A 20,354-nucleotide genomic window follows, 5' to 3' on the forward strand; every position below is an offset into this window, starting at 1 on the left:
ATGTAATGAGAGATGTTAATAACATGTACCATATAGATGCAGAAAAAAATTTTTTAGTTAAAAAAAAGGAAAATATCAACCTGACATGTAAGTCTTAGAATTATGTACAAACTTTAATAAGCTACTATCTTGTGATAATGTGGTGCCACTGATTTTTATTTTATTTATTTATTTACTTTTTTTTTACTTGAAACAAGAGTTTCACTTTTTTCGTCCAGGTTGGACTGTAGTGGTGTGATCTCAGCTCACTGCAACCTCTGCCTCCAGGGTTCAAGTGATTCTCCTACCTCTGCCTTCCGAGTAGCTGGGATTACAGGCGAGTGATGCCCAGCTAATTCTGCATTTTTAGTTGAGACAGGGTTTCACCATGTTAGCCAGGCTGGTCTTGAACTCCTGACCTCAGGTGATCCTCCTGACTTGGCCTCCCAAAGTGCTGTGATTACAGGCATGAGTGATCGCACCCAGCCAGTACCACTGATTTTTAAAAGTCTATCAAGTGCGTGAAAAATAAATTCAGCTTAACATCAACATCATGATCTATGTTACAGCACAATTTCCTTTTGTACTACAGATCATATTCCTCAAAAACACACTGGAAAAATATTACAAGACAGCATATATTAGTCAGTAACAGGAATGTATTTATTTACATAAATTCTTAAATATAGTACACAGGAAAATTGCTAAAACATGTAACACTTAAAACAGCATTTTTTTGAAACTTTAAAACAACTGAAGCCGGACGCAGTGGCTCAAGCCTGTAATCCCAGCACTTTGGGAGGCCGAGGCGGGTGGATCACGAGATCAAGAGATCGAGACCATCCTGATCAACATGGTGAAACCCCATCTCTACTAAAAATACAAAAAATGAGCTGGGCATGGTGGCACAAGCCTGTAATCCCAGTTACTCAGGAGGCTGAGGCAGGAGAATTGCCTGAACCCAGGAGGCGGAGGTTGCGGTGAGCCGAGATAGCGCCATTGCACTCTAGCCTGGGTAACAAGAGCGAAACTCCTTCTCAAAAAAAAAAAAAAAAAAAAAAAATCGAAAAGTATTATTACATAGTCTTTCAATCACCTCAATAAACAGTTAACAAAATTTATACATCTGTTGTTAATACAACAGACAATTCAAACTTAAAAGCTTGCTACAAAGTACAAACATGTTTGGTAAAATCCAATAAATGGCATAAAACCTTTTCTAGCTCAATGATCATCGTAATACAGAAATTACAGTGGCATGGTGACTCTCCCCTTAATTCCAGCATTTTGGGAGGCTGAGGTGGGCGAATCACTTGAGCCTAGGAGTCCAATACCAGCCTGGGCAATATGGCAAAACCTCATCTCTACAAAAAATACAAAAATTAGCCAAGCGTGCCTTTAGTCCCAGCTACTCAGGAGGCTGAGGTAGGGGGATCATTTGAGCCCAGGAGGCGGAAGTTTCAGATCAAGCCAGCCAAGGCAAAAAAGTGAGAGACTCCGTTTCAAAAAGAAAATGAAAAAGAAAGAAAGAAATTGGGAAACATAGGAAAAGAAAGAAAAGTTAAGCCTAATATAATCAACATTAAATAAATTCTGAATTGAAATTTTTCCTAAAGCAAAATACAAATTATAAGAAGCTTCTCCTCTTTTATCACACAAGAAATAAACTTGTAAAAAACAAGCTAAGTTTTTAGTACTAATGATTACTACCAGATTCTCTAAGAGATTTGCTATGCTTATAATAAAAGGAAGTTCTTATACAAAGTTAGAAATTTATTTTAGTAACTCTTTTTTCTTTTAACATTAAAAGTACCTTTTTTAAAAAGGCAGTAAGAATGGAAATGCTGAGCAATTAAAATTAGTAGTTCTAAAATGATACCAAAAAATTTGCATTTGGCTAGAATTACCAGGAAACTTTTAAGGCTAAAGTTTCCAACATACTTTCATTTTTTTAAACAGACTAGCTAAAAAAAAAAAAACAAGGAATGAAAGGAAGAAAACAAATTCTAATCTCAAAGACTTTCAACTTAACTACATTTCTTTTAACCAAACATTTACAGAGCACCTAAGAAGTGACAGGCACTACAACACTGGGACCTGTGCCAGACTGCATTTGCTCCAAACTAAACCTTTTATTTATTCAGCTTCTGAACTTATTCTATATTATTCAACTCAAAACTTTTCTTAAGAAATTCTCATCCAACACCAAGGTGCATGTATGAGTTACCTAACACATGCACTTTTCACTGTTTTACACATGTCCTGAGAGTTATAGCTAGGATTTGTGACTAATAAAAGGGATTCATTCCTGAAACATCACCATGCTGTTTTCATTTACACAAAAGGGAGATAGGCATAAACTGTTTCAGGCAGTTTGCAGAATCTCAAACTCAAAGAGAAAACCTTAAAAAAACTGTACTAAACTTAATTACTGTGTATAGTAGACCAAGATTTAAGTAGCCACAGCTTTTTCTTTCTTCTATAAACACAAGTATTACAAATCTTAATTTGGATACAGTAGTGTCAAAGCAGTCTTGATTCTGAGGACAAGTGAAATATTTTTCAAATAGTTCAAAGGAAACTGTCAAAAGTAGACAACCTTTGTATTCTAACATGCTCGCTGCTGCATTTCTACACCTGTGAATACACTCTGAATTTTCAAGCACTTCTGAATTTGCAATGGATGAAAACAATATAAGCTAGTGTCTAAGTGCCACCAGTTGAATCTAGGCTTTTCAAAAATCTAAGGTTTTATTCTAGCATGTGCTTAAAACAAAAGAAGACAGCATTCATATACATACTCTCTAAAGTAACAAAAAAAAATACCTGTACTTTTATCGTTATCATTTCTTCCAACAATTAAGCAAGTTGTTCGATCCTATTCTCTACTCAGTTAACATGCTTACACCTAAGAGGAAGCTGGCCATCAGTTTTCCATACATCACAATGCAACAGAGCCTCTAACTTATTTGCAGATCAACCAGATCAATAAAGAAAAATAAACTATATAACCCTAAGTCCTTGGAAATGCAACAAACAACCGCTATCTCTCAGCTGTGAAAAGATCACCAAAATTCTCTACTAAAATCTTTCAATCAAGATTATTTTTGTGACTAGTCAGAGTTTTCTTCTAAAATTTTACAGTACTGTTTACACAATAAATGAGATTGTCTTTCATCAGTGTAACGGATAGAACCACAATACAGTTCAGTTTCTAGAGTCAGATTACCTGACCTGCTTTTTATTTTACCTTTTACAACACTTTAATTCGTACCGTTATTCTTCTCATTCCCTACAAAAAGAGGCGTTCAATATAGGAGAACCATCTTCAGCTGAGATAACCTATAACTGCCTCCAACTCCACAGCAAAGCCCTCGAGCTGACCCCGATGTCTTTCTGGGGAAGGGCCCGGTCACCAAGCCATCAAACACATCTTCCTCTGCAAAACTCGGAAGCCCCCACACGACGACCTCGTCCAAACCCCCTACTTCCTGAATTCCATCACCCCCGAGATTCGTTTTCCACTGGCAACCTTACCTTCATGGTGACTCTGGGACCGAGATCTCCTCCAAAACACCAGGTTCACCTGCACCTGGAGGGGAAACAAAAGACACCCAGTCAACACCACCGTCACCCCTCTGCACTGGTGGAGGCGGAGGGAAGGAGCCCGGCGACACCCGGCGACACCCGAACCCCGAAGAAAGAGCCGCACCAGGGCGCCAGCCCCGAACCATCACACGCCGACTCGGGGCTCCCTCTGGCCCCGCCATCCCCGCAAACCCAGCCACCTACACAGCTCGGCAGCTTCCCGTCCCCATTGTCGAGACCCGACGGAGTTTCCCGTCTACGACAATGACGCCATTTCTGTCAGAGAAGAAACTCACAACAAGCCCGGCGTCCGGCGCAAGGCCGGCCGCTCTCCCCGAGGGCCTCGGCGCCCGCCCGAGCGAGTCCGCGCCCCCACGGGCCGAGGCGGAGCGGGAGGCCGGCCGGGGGCCGCCGAGGGGCCGGGAGGGCCTGTGGGCCGCGGGCAGGACCGGCCCGCCGCAGAGCCTCTGCCCACGTCCCGTTCGGGGCGCAGACCCGACAAGTGGGAGCGGGATCCACATCTGGCCCCGCCGCGGGGACGACGTGAGGGCCGAGGGCCCCGAAGGCGGCACGGCCCCTACCCTGCCCGGGCCCCCCGCCGCGGCCGCTAAAGCGCTGAGTGTGCGGCCGCCCAGCCAGGGGGCGGCTCGGACACGGCGACTGCGAGGGGCGGGGGCTCCCGGGAGGCCGAGGCCCCGAACACGGGCGCCGCAGGGACCACCACCGGCATCTTCGTCCGCTCCTCGGCTGGGCCCAGCGACTCCCAAAAGGACCCCCCTTAGGAGACCACAAAAGCCCCAGATAATGCCCCTACCTTCCTCGGAGGCGAGATCTGACCCTGGCACGTCCAGAGTCCCCTCTCTCCTCCTCCCCCCCAAAACCAGCAGGCCCGGGGGAGAGATGGGGAAGAAGGGCGGCGGGTCCAGCGGCTGCTGAGGCAGAGGCTCCGGCTCCTCCTCCTCCCGCGGCGGCGACTGGTACCTTTGTTTGGCGGCCTCTCGGGCTCCCTGGTTGGGGGGAGGGGGAAGACGAAAAATCCCTCCCGGACTGGAGGTCCGGGCCCCCAATCGCGCTGCCCTCCAGAGGACGGCAGCGATGGACCCTCTGCAGCTCCCTCCGGGCAAAGGTCCAGGCGGTGGCCGTGGCGGCGGCAAGCTGAAGCGCAAGAGTCTCCCTCCGCTCCGGCGACCGAGCTCCTCACTCCGGACTCGACTGACGGGCAAACATCGCTTCCCCCCGACTCGAGGTTCCCCCCCCCCACGCCTCCTTTCTCTCCTCCCCTAGATTTTTTTTCCCCCCTCCCCTACCTCCTTCCCGGATGGCCTCTTAGACGACCTCGGATTGGTTAAAGTTCTTTAGAACCCACCTATACACTGTTCCTATTGGTCCCTGGATACAAACAACGACGCCATTTTCCCACCAGTTCTATGGAAACAGAAAGTTACGCCTCAAAGCTTCCTGGGAAATGGAGTCCAGTCTCTTGGGCCAACGCGCAAATCCTCGTCCGCGAGAACTGCAAGGCCCGCAATGCCCCGCGCCTGCGTGGGACCGGAGTGGGGAGGTGAAAGGGGCGGGGCAACAGAGCAGTGGGGAGGCGGCAACGACGCCTGCGCAGTGTGACCGGGATGGCGCATTTTCTTGCACCGAGTAATGCGGTGTCGCTGGCGGCTGAGGAGGGTGGAGAGTTCTGTGGTGAAGTAGTGGGAGGGATTCATGTAGGCAACAGGAAGAGCCTATGTTCACACTATAAAGTAGGAAGTTGATGCAGGGGGCTGCTACTCCCGGACCGGCGGCGTCAAAGTCGTGATATCATCGTTGAACCGTGAGCGGCAGTGGCGGCGGCCGGGGGGAACCCGGATGGGAAGGAGGGCGGGGGAGGCGGGGCGGAGAGGAAAGAAAGAAAGGAGGGTGAGGACCCGGATGCTGAACCGGATTGTGTATGAATTTTCCATCCCCTCGCTTGAGGCGGGGAGGAGGAAGGGGTGGCCAAGCGGGGCGGAAGGGGGCATCTGAGCGAGGAGGAAGCAGAAGCCTCAGCGTTTCTCCCCGCTGCGGGCTCTGTGCGAGCACTGTAAATGTTTGCAGCTCTCCGCCCAGCCGCTGTGGAAAATCAGCCTCGGAGTGGTTCACATTCACTGCTTCCATCAAGCAGCTGCTTTCAGACCCATCGCTCGCTCCCAGAGTTTGAGTGGAAGAATTCAGTACGCGCTTCACATTTGTATGCCTCTGTTTAGCCATTCTCAAGTCAGGCCCTTCTCTTTACAAAGAAAAACCGTTTGTATGGGTGGTTCACTTTTTATACGCAAGGTTGTGTGCCTTCGTTTCGTCGTCTAATGCGTTAGAAGGCGCTTTCGTTTCTTCACGGATGTTGAGCGCCGACCCTGTGCGAACACTGGGGTCGCCTCTGCCTTCGCAGACTTGGGCCTGGCCAGACGGACAGACGCTGAACAAAACAGTGAAATTACCGCAGTGACAGTGCCCCAGAGTCGAGTTCCGCGGTGATAGGAGAATGTGAACTAGGGAATTTGGCTTATTTAGCGAAGGATGGGAAGGCTTTCTTGAGCAAGTGAGGATCGACCTGAGAGCTGAAGGGCTAGCAAGAGTTAACTAAGGAAAGAGAAAAGGAAAAGACATTCCAGACAATAAGACTGATTTGTCGGAAAGCCTTTTGGCCGAAGTGGGCTTTTCCAGTGTGAAGAACTGATCCTGGAGAGGTGGGGTCAGGGGGAGTGTGAAAGCTTACAGGCTTTGCAAAGGAGTTTCGGTTTTGTCCTAATAGCAATGGGATGTCTTCCAAGGAATCTCAGTCAGAAGGGAGAGGTGACTCAGATTGCAGTGTCATTCCTGGCTGAAGAGTAGAGGAAGCGGAAAGAAAGAGTTAAAGAGGCAAACGCAGGGAGTCGGAGGAGGAGGCTGTTGCAGTAGTAGTTCACAGGGTGGAAAGAATGAAGTGTTTGTATTAATCTTTATGGATTCATTCTTTGAACAAATTTCTGGCAGCTTTTTAATTTTGAAAGTGAGAAGTTTCAGACTCTCACTGAGGTATTCTGTAGTTTATTCACTCCACAAGGAAACATTAATAAGAGTTCATGTAACACATACTGTTGCCTCTACATTCAAGTTTAGTACATGATAGCTGAAAATTCCAGCTGTGATAAATTGGGAAATCCTTTGACTTAAAAGAAAAAGAAAGGCGGGTAAGAGTATATGCTATAGTGAGTAGAATCCCTCAGATTCTTAAGAAGACACAAGGCAAATCGATTGTTGATACCTAGAAAAATTGAGGTTATGTTTTCATACCACCGAAAATACTTGAATGTAAACATCCTCTGGGAAAGGAAATTGACTTGTTAAGTGAGTATTCTTAAGCATCTCTAAGTGAGCAAAGGAAAAATACTTTAAAAAAAAAAAAAAAAAAGCGTAATTGGCCGGGCGAGGTGGCTCAAGCCTGTAATCCCAGCACTTTGGGAGGCCGAGGCGGGATAACGAGGTCAAGAGATCGAGACCATCCTGGTCAACATGGTGAAACCCCGTCTCTACTAAAAATACAAAAAAATCAGCTGGGCATGGTGGCGCGTGCCTGTAATCCCAGCTACTCAGGAGGCTGAGGCAGGAGAATTGCCTGAACCCAGGAGGCAGAGGTTGCGGTGAGCCGAGATCGTGCCATTGCACTCCAGCCTGGGTAACAAGCGAACCTCCATCTCAAAAAGAAAAAAAAAGCACAATTAGTGTTTTAAGTTGAAAAATAACCACAAAGCTCTAAGAATTGAAACAAAGATTACCTCTGATTTCTATGCAACAGGTACACCTGTTAAAGATCCCGACAAAAAAGGGAATTCTGAAAGTGGATCTCATTGATTTTTAGGTTAAGTCAAATGTGTTGTGGAGGCTGTGAGAAAAGATACAAATATGATTGTTGCTCCCAACCTAGTTGAGAAAAGATAGGTACTCATATTTAAATAGAGAAGTATATGAGATGTTTTTTAAATTCTACCTTTAATGGTGTTCGGTAATCTTTTACCCAAGCCATTATTCTTCTTGCTTTGCTTCTTCTTTCTTTAATCCCTGATAATAAGGTACCATGTTAGAGATCAAATCGTATAAGTATTTTGATTATTTTGCTTATTTGATTATGAGCCTTTTTTTTCTTGTGATGTGTTTGGTATTAATTGCTAGTCAAGGTGGGTATAGAAATTTTTCTTATAGAATGTTTCTCTTTGAATTCATGTTGTTAAAATGATTTCTTTCGGTGGAGTGCTGATTTTCTATGATTGTTTCATATAGATAATCAAGAACAGACTACAAACAATATGCTTTTCCATCCTGAAGAGTAACCTCAACTATACACCAGTTTCGTGCTTTAATTTTCATTTGTAATCTGCCTTCAATAAAGCGTTAAGCTAGTGAAATTTATGTCTTAACTTATTATAACAGAAACATGAATATTTGCCTGCTTGGCATTGAAGGGTAAAGATATTCCATAGCTGAGGATCTTAATCTGAGGTGCATATAAGGATTCAGGGACTACATGATCCCTAAGAAGTTATATGTAAGTCTTCGCTGTGCATACATTCTTGTTGGAGCGTATTAGCACATACGCGGGCTTTTTTTTTTTTTTTTTATTTTTAGAAGATTAATAGCTTTCATCATATTCTCAGAAGGTTCCTGTGACCCATAAGATAGTTTACACTATGGGGAAGCATCAAAGTGCTTGTACAGTTGATAGTTTTATGTGTGTGTTATTATTTCGGCCATCCATTATGTGCCTACTAACTGCCTAACAATGCATACATAATGTAGGAGTTTTATTCTTTTCTCCTGTTGCCATTACACATCTCATTCCACAGCAGAAAAACAACTACATGACAGAGATGATGTGGTTCAAACCATTTTACCCTTGTATTCATTGACCGCTACAAAACAGGAACATTAAATTCCTGATTGTCACGAGATTAGGTAGTCTCAGCACTTCTACACTCATAATTGTGTTGGAAAAGTGGAATGCTAGCACTAATAATTAGATTTTGGTTTGGGGGGTTTTATTTGTTTATTTTTATTTGTATAAATTTAGGGGGTGCAAGTATAGTTTTATCACATGCATAGATTACATAGTAGTGAAGTCAGGACTTTCAGGGTATCCATCACCCATATGTCGAACATTGTACCCATTAAATAATCTCTCATCATCCACCTCCCTCCCACCTTCTTACCCTTTGGGATTTCCATTGTCCATCATTCCAGACTCTGTGTCATGTATACATATTATTTAGCTCCCATTTATAAGTGAGAAGATGTTCTATTTGTCTTTCTATGTCTGACTTGTTATTAAGGTAAGGGCTATCCATCCATTTTGCTGCAAATGACATGATTTCATTTTTTTATTGGCTAACAATTCATTGTATATATACCACATTTTCTTTATTCAGTCACCTGCTGATGGACACTTAGGTTGATTCCATATCTTTGCTATTATGAATAGTGCTGTAATAAACACACAAGTGCAAGATGTTGGAAGTTTTACTTTTGTGGCACGTTGTCGGTAGTTACTCAGGATCTTCAGATTTGCTTGGCTGCATGTGTATGAATCAGCGTGTTTGTTTATTGAAATATGTGCAGAAGTCTTTTGTGAATTGACTTATAATATAAATCCAAAAAAGTCAGATTCTGCTAACTATATTTTACATTTTTTAATTTAATGCCAGCAAGAAGTTACAGTACTAGAATTGCCTTACCCCTGAGAATGTCAGCAATGAGACCATAGTATCAAGTGACTGGGCGATAACAGATGAGTTTTATTACTTAACATTATGAAGTACTAGGGCAAATTTAGAAATCGAAGAACACTGGTGAATCCCTGTCTCTACTAAAATACAAAAATTAGCTGGGCATAGTGGCAAGCATCTGTCATCCCAGCTAGTCAGGAGGCTTGCAGGAGAATTGCTTGAACCCAGGAGGCTGAGGCAGGAAAATTGTTTAAACCCTGGAGGCAGAGGTTGCAGTGAGCCTAGATCGCACCACTGCACTCCAGCCTCGGCAACAGAGCAAGACTCTATCTCAAAAAAAAAACGAAAAAAATAAAAGAAAAGAAAGAACACATCCTCACTGTTAGTAGTAGCCCACACCCCCTTGGTTGTATTGTAGTCTGTTACCATGTAAGCAGCCTACTTCCAGTTCCCCTAACATTCTCAAGCAGCTGTATCAGAATCATTCAAGATGCATATTAAAATTGAAGATTTCTAAGTCTCTGGCCCAGACTTAGTGAGTCAGAAAAAAGGACCTTTGAGTAATCAGAATAACACAAAGTACATGAACCCACCTGTATTTTCTTCATTCAAAAAAGTGGCCCTCGGACAGGCGCGGTGGCTCAAGACTGTAATCCCAGCAGTTTGGGAGGCCAAGGCGAGTGGATCACAAGGTCAAGAGATCGAGACTATCCTGGTCAACATGGTGAAACCCCGTCTCTACTAAAAATACAAAAAATTAGGGCATGGTGGCACGTGCCTATAATCCCAGCTACTCAGGAGGCTGAGGCAGGAGAATTGCCTAAACCCAGGAGGCAGCGGTTGCGGTGAGCCGAGATCGTGCCATTGCACTCCAGCCTGGGTAACAAGAGCAAAAACTCCGTCTCAAAAAAAAAAAAAAAAAAAAGTGGCCCTCACTCAAGCAAATATATTCTTATGCTTTATCTTCTAGCATACTTTCTAAAGTGGTAACTTTCTAAAGTGCCTTCCAATTCCAAAATTCAATGATATGCAAGTCATTGACCAGCTGTAACCACGAACTGCCATTTGATGCCATACTACATTTAGCCTTTTTGTTGTATCTGTAGTGAAGCCAAAAGTTGGTTAGAAGCGGGCTCATGATCCTAGAGACTAAGTAATAGTCCCAAAAAGCAAAAGAAAGAGGACAAAAGTAATAAACTTACCAAAATGTGCCAAAGATGCTAGAGCAATTAGAAAAAGATTCCTAATATAAGGACAAGTAAAAATAGAAATAGATATTTACAAAGAAACAAAGTAGAGATTCAACAGTACAGGGATATCCTAGGAAGACCATGAGTGATATTCTAGGAAATATTGATATAAGGCAGATTTCAATATAAAGGCGAATATGTTTAATAAATATAATTGCATTTGAGTTAATGCATATATTAAATCAGAATCTCTGAAATGGATTTATTGTAGAGAAACTACTAGGGAAAAGGAGAGAATCCCTTTAAGTTTTAAATACATAAAACATACCCATCTTAATTCTTGTTTGAAAAAGGATATGTTTACTAATTAGTGTAATCAGTTGAATGTAGAGGTATCTTTCCAATTCTTTGGATTTGTTTTGACATTTGCCATCAACAAAGTAAACCTTTTTTTTTTTTTTTTTTTTTTTGAGACGGAGTTTCGCTCTTGTTACCCAGGCTGGAGTGCAATGGCACGATCTCGGCTCACCGCAACCTCCGCCTCCTGGGTTCAGGCAATTCTCCTGCCTCAGCCTCCTGAGTAGCTGGGATTACAGGCACGTGCCACCATGCCCAGCTAATTTTTTGTATTTTGAGTAGAGACGGGGTTTCACCGTGTTGACCAGGATGGTCTTGATCTCTCGACCTCGTGATCCACCCGCCTCGGCCTCCCAAAGTGCTGGGATTACAGGCTTGAGCCACCGCGCCCGGCCCAAAGTAAACCTTTTATGGTTGATTAAAATAGAGAAGGCTTAATATAAGTTAGGTGACTCAGAAAACAACATAAAAACCGAGAGAACACTTTGACCAATGTAATCACTTGAATGAAGAATTTTCTAATTGAGATACAATTTACATGCCACCCATTTAAAATGTACATTTCAGCAGTTTTTAATACATTCACAGGGTTGTGCAGCCATCACCACAATTTTAATTTTGTAACATTTTGATCCTGCCCCCCCCAAAAGAAACCCTGTACTCCTTAGCAATTACTCCCTATTCCTAGCCACTAATCTACTTTGTGTCTCTGTGGATGGCCTATTCTGACCATTTCATATAAATGGAATCATGCAGTATGTAGGCTTCTTTCACTTAACATGTTTCAAAGGCTTCATACATGTAGAATCTTCTTTTTTGTGTTTTTTGTTTGTTTTTTTCAGTCTTGCTTTGTCGCCCAGCAGGGAGTGCAGTGACACAATCTTGGCTTACTGCAACCTCTGCCTCCTGGGTTTCAGCAATTCTCCTCCCTCAGCCTCCTGAGTAGCTGGGACTATAGGCGCACACCAACATGCCTGTCTAATTTTTGTATTTTTAGTAGAGACAGGGTTTCACCATGCTGGCCAGGGTGGTCTCGAACTCCTGACCTTGCAATTCACGCACCTCGCCCTCCCAAAGTGCTGAGATTACAGGCATGAGCCACCACGCCTGGCAATAGAATATTCTTTTTAATTTTTTGAGACGGAGTTTCGCTCTTGTTACCCAGGCTGGAGTGCAATGGCACGATCTCGGCTCACCACAACCTCCACCTCCTGAGTTCAAGCAATTCTCTTGCCTCAGCCTCCTGAGTAGCTGGGATTACAGGCACGTGCCACCATGCCCAGCTAATTTTTTGTATTTTTAGTAGAGACAGGGTTTCACCATGTTGACCAGGATGGTCTCGATCTCTCGACCTCGTGATCCACCCGCCTCGGCCTCCCAAAGTGCTGGGATTACGGGCTTGAGCCACCACGCCCGGCTTTTTTTTGTATTTTTAGTAGAGACGGGGTTTCACCATGTTGACCAGGATGGTCTCGATCTCTTGACCTCATGATCCACCCGCCTCGGCCTCCCAAAGTGCTGGGATTACAGGCTTGAGTCACCGCGCCTGGCCTTAGAATATTCTTTTTAAACCAAACTGGATGTCTGTCTTTTCACAAACACCTTGAAATACAAATTCCTTTGCAGTTTGACACTCAAAGATGATTAGTTTCATGTGATCTTTATGTTTCTCCTTTTTGACAGATTAGCTTTGAAGTTTAAATCCAATGGAGAAGACTCAAGAAACAGTCCAAAGAATTCTTCTAGAACCCTATAAATACTTACTTCAATTACCAGGTAATACTTCAGTTGTAGTCAATATAGGGTCATTTTCATACAATAGTGGTCATTCAAATGTTAGCAAATGGAAAAGGTTACACTTGCTAGGTGTTGAAATTTTCTACTTAAGATGATACATATGAGAAAAATGATCTGTAGAACTTTATAATTTTTCATTATTAAAAGGTAATTTTTGCCAGGTGCAGTGATGTACACCTGTTGCCACATCTACTCAGGAGACTGAGGCAGGAGGATGGCTTGAGCCCAGGAGTTTAAGGCTGTAGTGCACAGTGATCACACCTGTGAATAGCCACTGCACTCCAGCTCGGGCAGCATAGTGAGACCCCGTCTCTTAAAAAGAAAGGTAATTTTTGAAGGGATCCTTTTGAAAATATCCAATTATTTAACATACCTTAAAAAATAAAAATACTTAAAACATTTTGGTATCTCCTTGGAGGTTTTATTCTTTATGGATATTACGCATTCAAATCCCCCACTGTTTAGATAGTAGAAGAAGTTATGCAATTTTGTTTAACAATAGAACACTTTATTTACCATCTATGTTCGTTTACCTTCTGTGTCTGTTTTCCAGTATCTCTCACATACACCATATTTCTTATACTACTAGTTCCTTTGAGAGCCAAATAATAATGTGGCTAAAATCACAGTATTTGGAAGCATAGCCTACCAATTTTTTTTTTTTTTTTTTGCAACAGAGTCTTGCTTTGTCACCCAGGCTAGAGTGCAGTGCCACGGTCTTGGCTCACCACAACCTCCGCCTCCTGGGTTCAAGTGATTCTCCTGCCTCAGCCTCCCAAGTAGCTGGGACTACAGGTGCCCACCACCATGCCTGGCTAATTTTTGTATTTTCAGTAGAGACGGGGTTTCATGATTTTGGCCAGGCTGGTCTTAAATTCCTACTTTGTGGTCTGCCCGCCTCTGCCTCCCAAAGGGCTGGGATTGCAGGCATGAGCCACCACACCCAGCCACATAGCCCACTTTATTCCTGTATAAAGGTGTCTCACCTGGGCGTGGCTTTCTACCTCATGTGTATATGTGTGTGTGTTTTTTTTTAATTTTGCTTTTTTAAAAACTTGTATGGAAATAAGCAAAAACTCATAAATATACACAGGGGTTCTTGTAATAAAAAATAATTTATAAGCCGGGCGCGGTGGCTCAAGCCTGTAATCCCAGCACTTTGGGAGGCTGAGGCGGGTGGATCACGAGGTCAAGAGATCGAGACCAGCCTGGTCAACATGGTGAAACCCCGTCTCTACTAAAAATACAAAAAATTAGCTGGGCATGGTGGTGTGTGCCTGTAATCCCAGCTACTCAGGAGGCTGAGGCAGGAGAATTGCCTGAACCCAGGAGGCGGAGGTTGCGGTGAGCCGAGATCGTGCCATTGCACTCCAGCCTGGGTTAACAAGAGCGAAACTCCATCTCAAAAAAAAAAAATAAAATAAAATAAAATAAAATAAAATAATAATAATTTATAAACCAATAACTTACGATATTATTTCTCATAGAAATAATATAGTCCTGGTGTGGTGGTCCACACCTATATTCCTAGCACTTTGAGAGGCCAAGGCAAGATTGCTTGAGACCAAAAGTTTGAGACCACCTTGGGCAACATAACAAGTCCCCCTCTCAATTTTAAATACTGGGTTTTTTTTGTTTGTTTGTTTGTTTTTTGTTTTGTTTTGTTTTGTTTTTTTGAGACAGAGTCTCACTCTGTCCCCAGGCGCCAAGCTGGAGCACAGTGGCACAATCTCGGCTCACCGCAACCTCTGCCTCCCGGGTTCAGGCAATTCTCCTGCCTCAGCCTCCTGAGTAGCTGGGACTACAGGCATGCGCCACCATGCCCAGCTAATTTTTTTGTATTTTTAATAGAGACGGGGTTTCAACAGGTTGGCCAGGCTGGTCTCAATCTCTTGACCTCGTGATCCACCCGCCTCGGCCTCCCAAAGTGCTGGGATTACAGGCTTGAGCCACCGCGCCCGGCCAATTTTAAACATTTTTTTAAAAAGAAGAAATAGCTAGGCGTGGTGGCTCAAGCCTGTAATCTGAGCACTTTGGGAGGCCGAGGCGGGTGGATCACAGGTCAAGAGATCGAGACCATCCTGGTAAACATGGTGAAACCCCGTCTCTACTAAAAATACAAAAAATTAGCTGGGCATGGTGGCGCGTGCCTGTAATCCCAGCTACTCAGGAGGCTGAGGCAGGAGAATTGCCTGAACCCAGGAAGCGGAGGTTGCGGTGAGCCGAGATCACACCATTATACTTCAGCCTGGGTAACAAGAGCGAAACTCCATCTCAGAAAAAAAAAAAAAGAAGAAATAATATAAATGTTGGTAAATTATTTGACAAGCATAAAAACCTATTTAGCCCATAGTGTGTCTAAACTCTAATGATGCTCTCAATTGAATCTCAATAGACATGTTTTAATTTCTGTGCTAAAGTACACACCTTTCTTTATGACCACACTTCTATGGTAATGTTTGCATTTCTGTTCTTCATGAGCCTGGCAAGGATAAAAACCAAAAGAATGCTAGCTCCTGTGTCATTTTTATTTTGGCAGACCCTAATAGATACTCGCCTGCTAATGTCAATGCGTCAAAAGAATGAAGGAAAGACAGAAATGGAGAAAAGGATTTTCTGGAATGAGTAAAGAAAATGATTTTTACTTTTAGATTCTTTACTCTTGCTGTCATCTTATGATTATGTTTGTTTATTTGCCCTAGTGTAGGGCCCTAGATGAGGTGAAGGGTGGGATTAGGGAGAGATGAAGTTGGCAATGGAAGAAGGGATCCAAAAAGAGAGACAGTAATATTTAAAGAGGAAGCAGTAATCTTTTAATTTTGAGAGATCTCTGTGATTAGCCTCAGTGTTAGAAATTATTTGGAAACTTAGGCAGGCCAGATGGCTCATGCCTATAATCCCAGCACTTTGGGAGACCAAGGTGGGCAGATGGCTTAACCTCAGGGGTTCGAGACCAGCCTGGGCAACATGGCAAAACCCTGTCTCTACTAAAAATGCAAAAAATTAGCCAGGCATGGTGACACGAGCCTGTAGTCCCAACTACCCGGAGGAACTGAAGTGGGATGATCACCTGAACCTGGGAGATTGAGGCTGCAATAAGCCAAGATCACACCATTGCATTCCAATCTGGGTGACAGAGGGAGACCCTGTTTCAAAGAAACAAACAAGGCCGGGCGCGGTGGCTCACACCTGTAATCCCAGCACTTGGGAGGCCAAGGCGGGTGGATCACAAAGTCAAGAGATCGAGACCATCCTGGTCAACATGGTGAAACCCCGTCTCTACTAAAAATACAGAAAATTAGTTGGGCGTAGTGGCGCGTGCCTGTAATCCCAGCTACTCAGGAGGCTGAGGCAGGAGAATTGCCTGAACCCAGGAGGCGGAGGTTGCAGTGAGCCGAGATCGCACCATTGCCCTCCAGCCTGGGTAACGAGCGAAACTCCGTCTCAAAAAACAAACAAACAAAAATTGGGAAATTAAAACTACCAGGCTTAAACACCTAGGATGTCTTCGGGGGATGGGGAATATTAAAACGGTAGTACCTCACAATTAAGCCATGTATGTACTGTTTTCTTTTTTTTTTTTTTTTTTTTTTTTTTTGAGACGGAGTTTCGCTCTTGTTACCCAGGCTGGAGTGCAATGGCGCAATCTCGGCTCACCGCAACCTCCGCCTCCTGGGTTCAGGCAATTCTCCTGCCTCAGCCTCCTGAGTAGCTGGGATTACAGTCACGTGCCACCATGCCCAGCTCATTTTTTGTATTTTTAGTAGAGACGGGGTTTCACCGTGTTGACCAGGATGGTCTCGATCTCTCGACCTCGTGATCCACCCGCCTCAGCCTCCCAAAGTGCTGGGATTACAAGCTTGAGCCACCGCGCCCAGCCTTGGATTTTTTTTTTTTTTTTTTTTTTTTTTTGAGATGGAGTTTCGCTCTTGTTACCCAGGCTGGAGTGCAATGGCGCGATCTCGGCTCACCGCAACCTCCGCCTCCTGGGTTCAGGCAATTCTCTTGTCTCAGCCTCCTGAGTAGCTGGGATTACAGGCACGCACCACCATGCCCAGCTAATATTTTGTATTTTTAGTAGAGACGGGGTTTCACCTTGTTGACCAGGATGGTCTCGATCTCTTGCCCTCGTGATCCACCCACCTCGGCCTCCCAAAGTGCTGGGATTACAGGCTTGAGCCACCGCGCCCGGCAGTACTGTTTTCCATATGACATTAAGAAGTAAAATGAGACTCCACATTGAGGCTCTGTTTTTCATCTTCAAAAAATGTGTTTAAGTGATAATAGGCCAGGTGCAGTGGCTCACACCCCATCACTTTGGGAGGCCAAGTGGGGCAGATTGCTTTTGAACCCAGGATTGTGAGACAAGCCTGGGCAAGATGGTGAAACCCTGCCTCTACAAAAAAATAAATAAAAATGAAATTAGCCAGGCATGGTAGCTTGCAGTCCCAGCTACTTCGGGAGGCTTTAGCCTAGGACATCAAGGCTGCAGTGAGCTGTGATTGTGCCACTGCACCCCAGCATGGGTGACAGAGCGAGACCCTGTGTCAAAAATAATGGGCCAGGTGCATTGGCTCACACCCGTAATCCCTACACTTTGGGAGGCCAAGGTGAGTGGATCACCTGAGATCAGGAGTTCAAGACCAGTCTGGCCAACATGGCAAAACCCCCATCTCTACGAAAAATACAAAAAAATTAGCCGGATATGCCAGGCGCAGTGGCTCACACCTGTAATCCTAGCACTTTGGGAGGCCAAGGTGGATGGATGACCTGAGGTTATGAGTTCAAGACCAGCCTGGCCATCATGGTGAAACCCCATCTTTGAAAAAAAAAAGAAAAAAAAAAATTAGCCGGGCATGGTGGTGTGTGTCTATAATCCCAACTACTCTGGAGGATGAACCCAGGAGGCGGAGTGAGCCACTGTCATGCCACTGCACTCCAGCCTGGGCAACAGAGTAAGACTCTGTCTCAAATAAATAAAGAAGACTCTGTCGTAAATAAATAAATAAATAAGACTGTCTCAAGACTATGTCATAAATAAGATTCTGTCTCAAATAAGCAAACTAGCTTCCTTTTAAGAAAAAGAATAGTAGGCCGGGCACGATGGCTCAAGCCTGTAATCCCAGCACTTTGGGAGGCCGAGGCAGGTGGATCACGAGGTCGAGAGATCAAGACCATCCTGGTCAACATGGTGAAACCCCGTCTCTACTAAAAATACAAAAAAACTAGCTGGGCTTGGTGGCGCGTGCCTGTAATACCAGCTACTCAGGAGGCTGAGGCAGGAGAATTGCCTGAACCCAGGAGGCGGAGGTTGCGGTGAGCCGAGATCGTGCCATTGCACTCCAGCCTGGGTAACGAGCAAAACTCCGTCTCAAAAAAAAAAAAAAAAAAAAAAAAGAATAAATTAGATCATAATTCTAAAAGCCTATCCTACTTTAAAATTGTTTATTCAGGCTGGGCACAGTGGCTCAAGCCTGTAATCCCAGCAGTTTGGGAGGCCGAGGCGGGTGGATCACGAGGTCAAGAGATCGAGACCATCCTGGTCAACATGGTGAAACCCCGTCTCTACTAAAAATACAAAAAATTAGCTGGGCATGGTGACGCGTGCCTATAATCCCAGCTACTCAGGAGGCTGAGGCAGGAGAATTGCCTGAACCCAGGAGGTGGAGGTTGTGGTGAGCCAAGATAGCGCCATTGCACTCCAGCCTGGGTAACAAGAGTGAAACTCCGTCTCAAAAAAAAAAAAAAGAATCTCCTGTGCCTGCCCTAATTGTACAAAGTTGAGCACTTTATGATACAGTTTTCAGAGTGGTTGAGAATTGAGTGTTGAGCAATGCAAAGGAAGCTGTGCAGTAGGTAATGGATTGATGGGGCTGGATTTAGCAAGTCTGATCAATTTAAAGGCAGTTTTTGAATGTGTTTTTTGTAGTTAAAATACTTATTGTCACATTTTATTTTTAAATTGCAGGTAAACAAGTGAGAACCAAACTTTCACAGGCATTTAATCATTGGCTGAAAGTTCCAGAGGACAAACTACAGGTATTAGGCAACTCTAATCTCATTACCTCCAAGAAATTAATAGCTGTCACATAAAAATACTCCGAGTTCTTGATTGAATTTAGTGATCATGCAAGGTATTATTTTGTATTGAGGTTGCTAAATATTTATTAGTTGTGAAAATTAACAGACCTGAGACTTTCATAATCTATTAATTAAACTGATAATGTAAGTTTTGAATAGTTCAAATAAGTGAAATTTTCAATTCTTTTTAGATTATTATTGAAGTGACAGAAATGTTGCATAATGCCAGTTTACTCATCGATGATATTGAAGATAACTCAAAACTCCGACGTGGCTTTCCAGTGGCCCACAGCATCTACGGAATCCCATCTGTCATCAATTCTGCCAATTATGTATATTTCCTCGGCTTGGAGAAAGTCTTAACCCTTGATCACCCAGATGCAGTGAAGCTTTTTACCTGCCAACTTTTGGAACTCCATCAGGGACAAGGCCTAGATATTTACTGGAGGGATAATTATACTTGTCCCACTGAAGAAGAATATAAAGCTATGGTGCTGCAGAAAACAGGTGGACTGTTTGGATTAGCAGTAGGTCTCATGCAGTTGTTCTCTGATTACAAAGAAGATTTAAAACCACTACTTAATACACTTGGGCTCTTTTTCCAAATTAGGGATGATTATGCTAATCTACACTCCAAAGAATATAGTGAAAACAAAAGTTTTTGTGAAGATCTAACAGAGGGAAAGTTTTCATTTCCTACTATTCATGCTATTTGGTCGAGGCCCGAAAGCACCCAGGTGCAGAATATCTTGCGCCAGAGAACAGAAAACATAGATATTAAAAAGTACTGTGTACATTATCTTGAGGATGTAGGCTCTTTTGAATACACTCGTAATACTCTTAAAGAGCTTGAATCTAAAGCCTATAAACAGATTGATGCACGTGGTGGGAACCCTGAGCTAGTAGCCCTAATCAAGCACTTAAGTAAGATGTTCAGAGAAGAAAATGAATAATGTTAAGCCATTCTGGATTGGGCCTCATAGCTTATTTTAGTTAATCATTTTTTTGTCTTGTAGCCTATCACCTTTTAAAAATTTTGGTCCAAGCTGTTAACTCCCCAAAAACTGAGTCAATAGGTGAGTAGGGGTGATGCAAGTCATTCTGCTTCAATTTAGAAAACCTCTATACCGATAATCAAAAGTCGGAAGAATCAAGCCACAGTTATGTAGGTCTCATTTGAACATCATAATTACAGTGGGAGGACAAATCACCAACTCTGCCCTACTACCATCAATGTTGTGTTTACTCTGTCAATAAAAAAGACTCGCTTCCAGGAATTTTTATCTATACACTTTCTAACTGTAGTATCTGGGCAGTTCCAAGCCAGTTTCTTTTAGCTAGCTGGTCCAGAGACGTCAAACTTCTTTTTTTGCTAAACACTGCTGCTAAGAATATCTCACTGTCCTCCCTGAAAACCCCCTTACTGAAGTTTTCTGTGAAAAGGCTGATAATGATAAACAGCACTCCTGTCCTTTTTCTTACATTTTCCTCTTTTCCTTCCTCTCCACTCCACAGATTTTGCTTTTTAACCAAGGTGTGTTTGCTTGATGAAATTCACATGCTAGTTTTAATTCTTTTTTTCTCCCTTGTAATACAACATTTGTGTGCCCCAAACTGGTTAATATCTGAGTACAGGACT

General features: G+C 43.5%; 2 protein-coding genes across 7 annotated transcripts in view; one reads left to right on the forward strand and one right to left on the reverse strand.

The window, feature by feature from the left end:
* The window catches only part of ARID4B (AT-rich interaction domain 4B), a 166,719-nt gene extending 161,900 nt beyond the window's left edge, over window positions 1-4,819 (reverse strand). For 4 of the 5 annotated variants that reach the window (XM_039464298.2, XM_074385338.1, XM_039464296.2 and 1 more), the window contains exons 1-2: window positions 4,382-4,819; window positions 3,517-3,571 (exon numbers count right to left, since the gene is read on the reverse strand). In XM_039464298.2, the coding sequence (XP_039320232.2) occupies window positions 3,517-3,522 (6 nt within the window). In that variant the 5' untranslated portion in view covers window positions 3,523-3,571; window positions 4,382-4,819. The remainder of the gene's footprint in view (window positions 1-3,516; window positions 3,572-4,381) is intronic. The other variant, XM_074385337.1, reaches the window with a different exon arrangement.
* A 351-nt stretch (window positions 4,820-5,170) lies between these two features.
* On the forward strand, window positions 5,171-20,002 carry GGPS1 (geranylgeranyl diphosphate synthase 1). 2 transcript variants are annotated; one of them, XM_010345892.3, is made up of 5 exons: window positions 5,171-5,389; window positions 5,653-5,768; window positions 12,521-12,613; window positions 18,603-18,673; window positions 18,907-20,002. In XM_010345892.3, the coding sequence occupies exons 3-5, from the start codon at window positions 12,544-12,546 to the stop codon at window positions 19,666-19,668; spliced, it is 903 nt and encodes a 300-aa protein (XP_010344194.1). In that variant the 5' UTR covers window positions 5,171-5,389; window positions 5,653-5,768; window positions 12,521-12,543; the 3' UTR covers window positions 19,669-20,002. The 2 variants fall into 2 exon arrangements, with proteins under 2 accessions (XP_010344194.1, XP_003935410.1); XM_003935361.4 differs by lacking the exon at window positions 5,653-5,768.
* Window positions 20,003-20,354: the final 352 nt, after the last annotated feature.

This window comes from Saimiri boliviensis, chromosome 14 (genome assembly GCF_048565385.1).
Source record: "Saimiri boliviensis isolate mSaiBol1 chromosome 14, mSaiBol1.pri, whole genome shotgun sequence".
In the NCBI taxonomy this organism is placed as follows: domain Eukaryota; kingdom Metazoa; phylum Chordata; class Mammalia; order Primates; family Cebidae; genus Saimiri; species Saimiri boliviensis.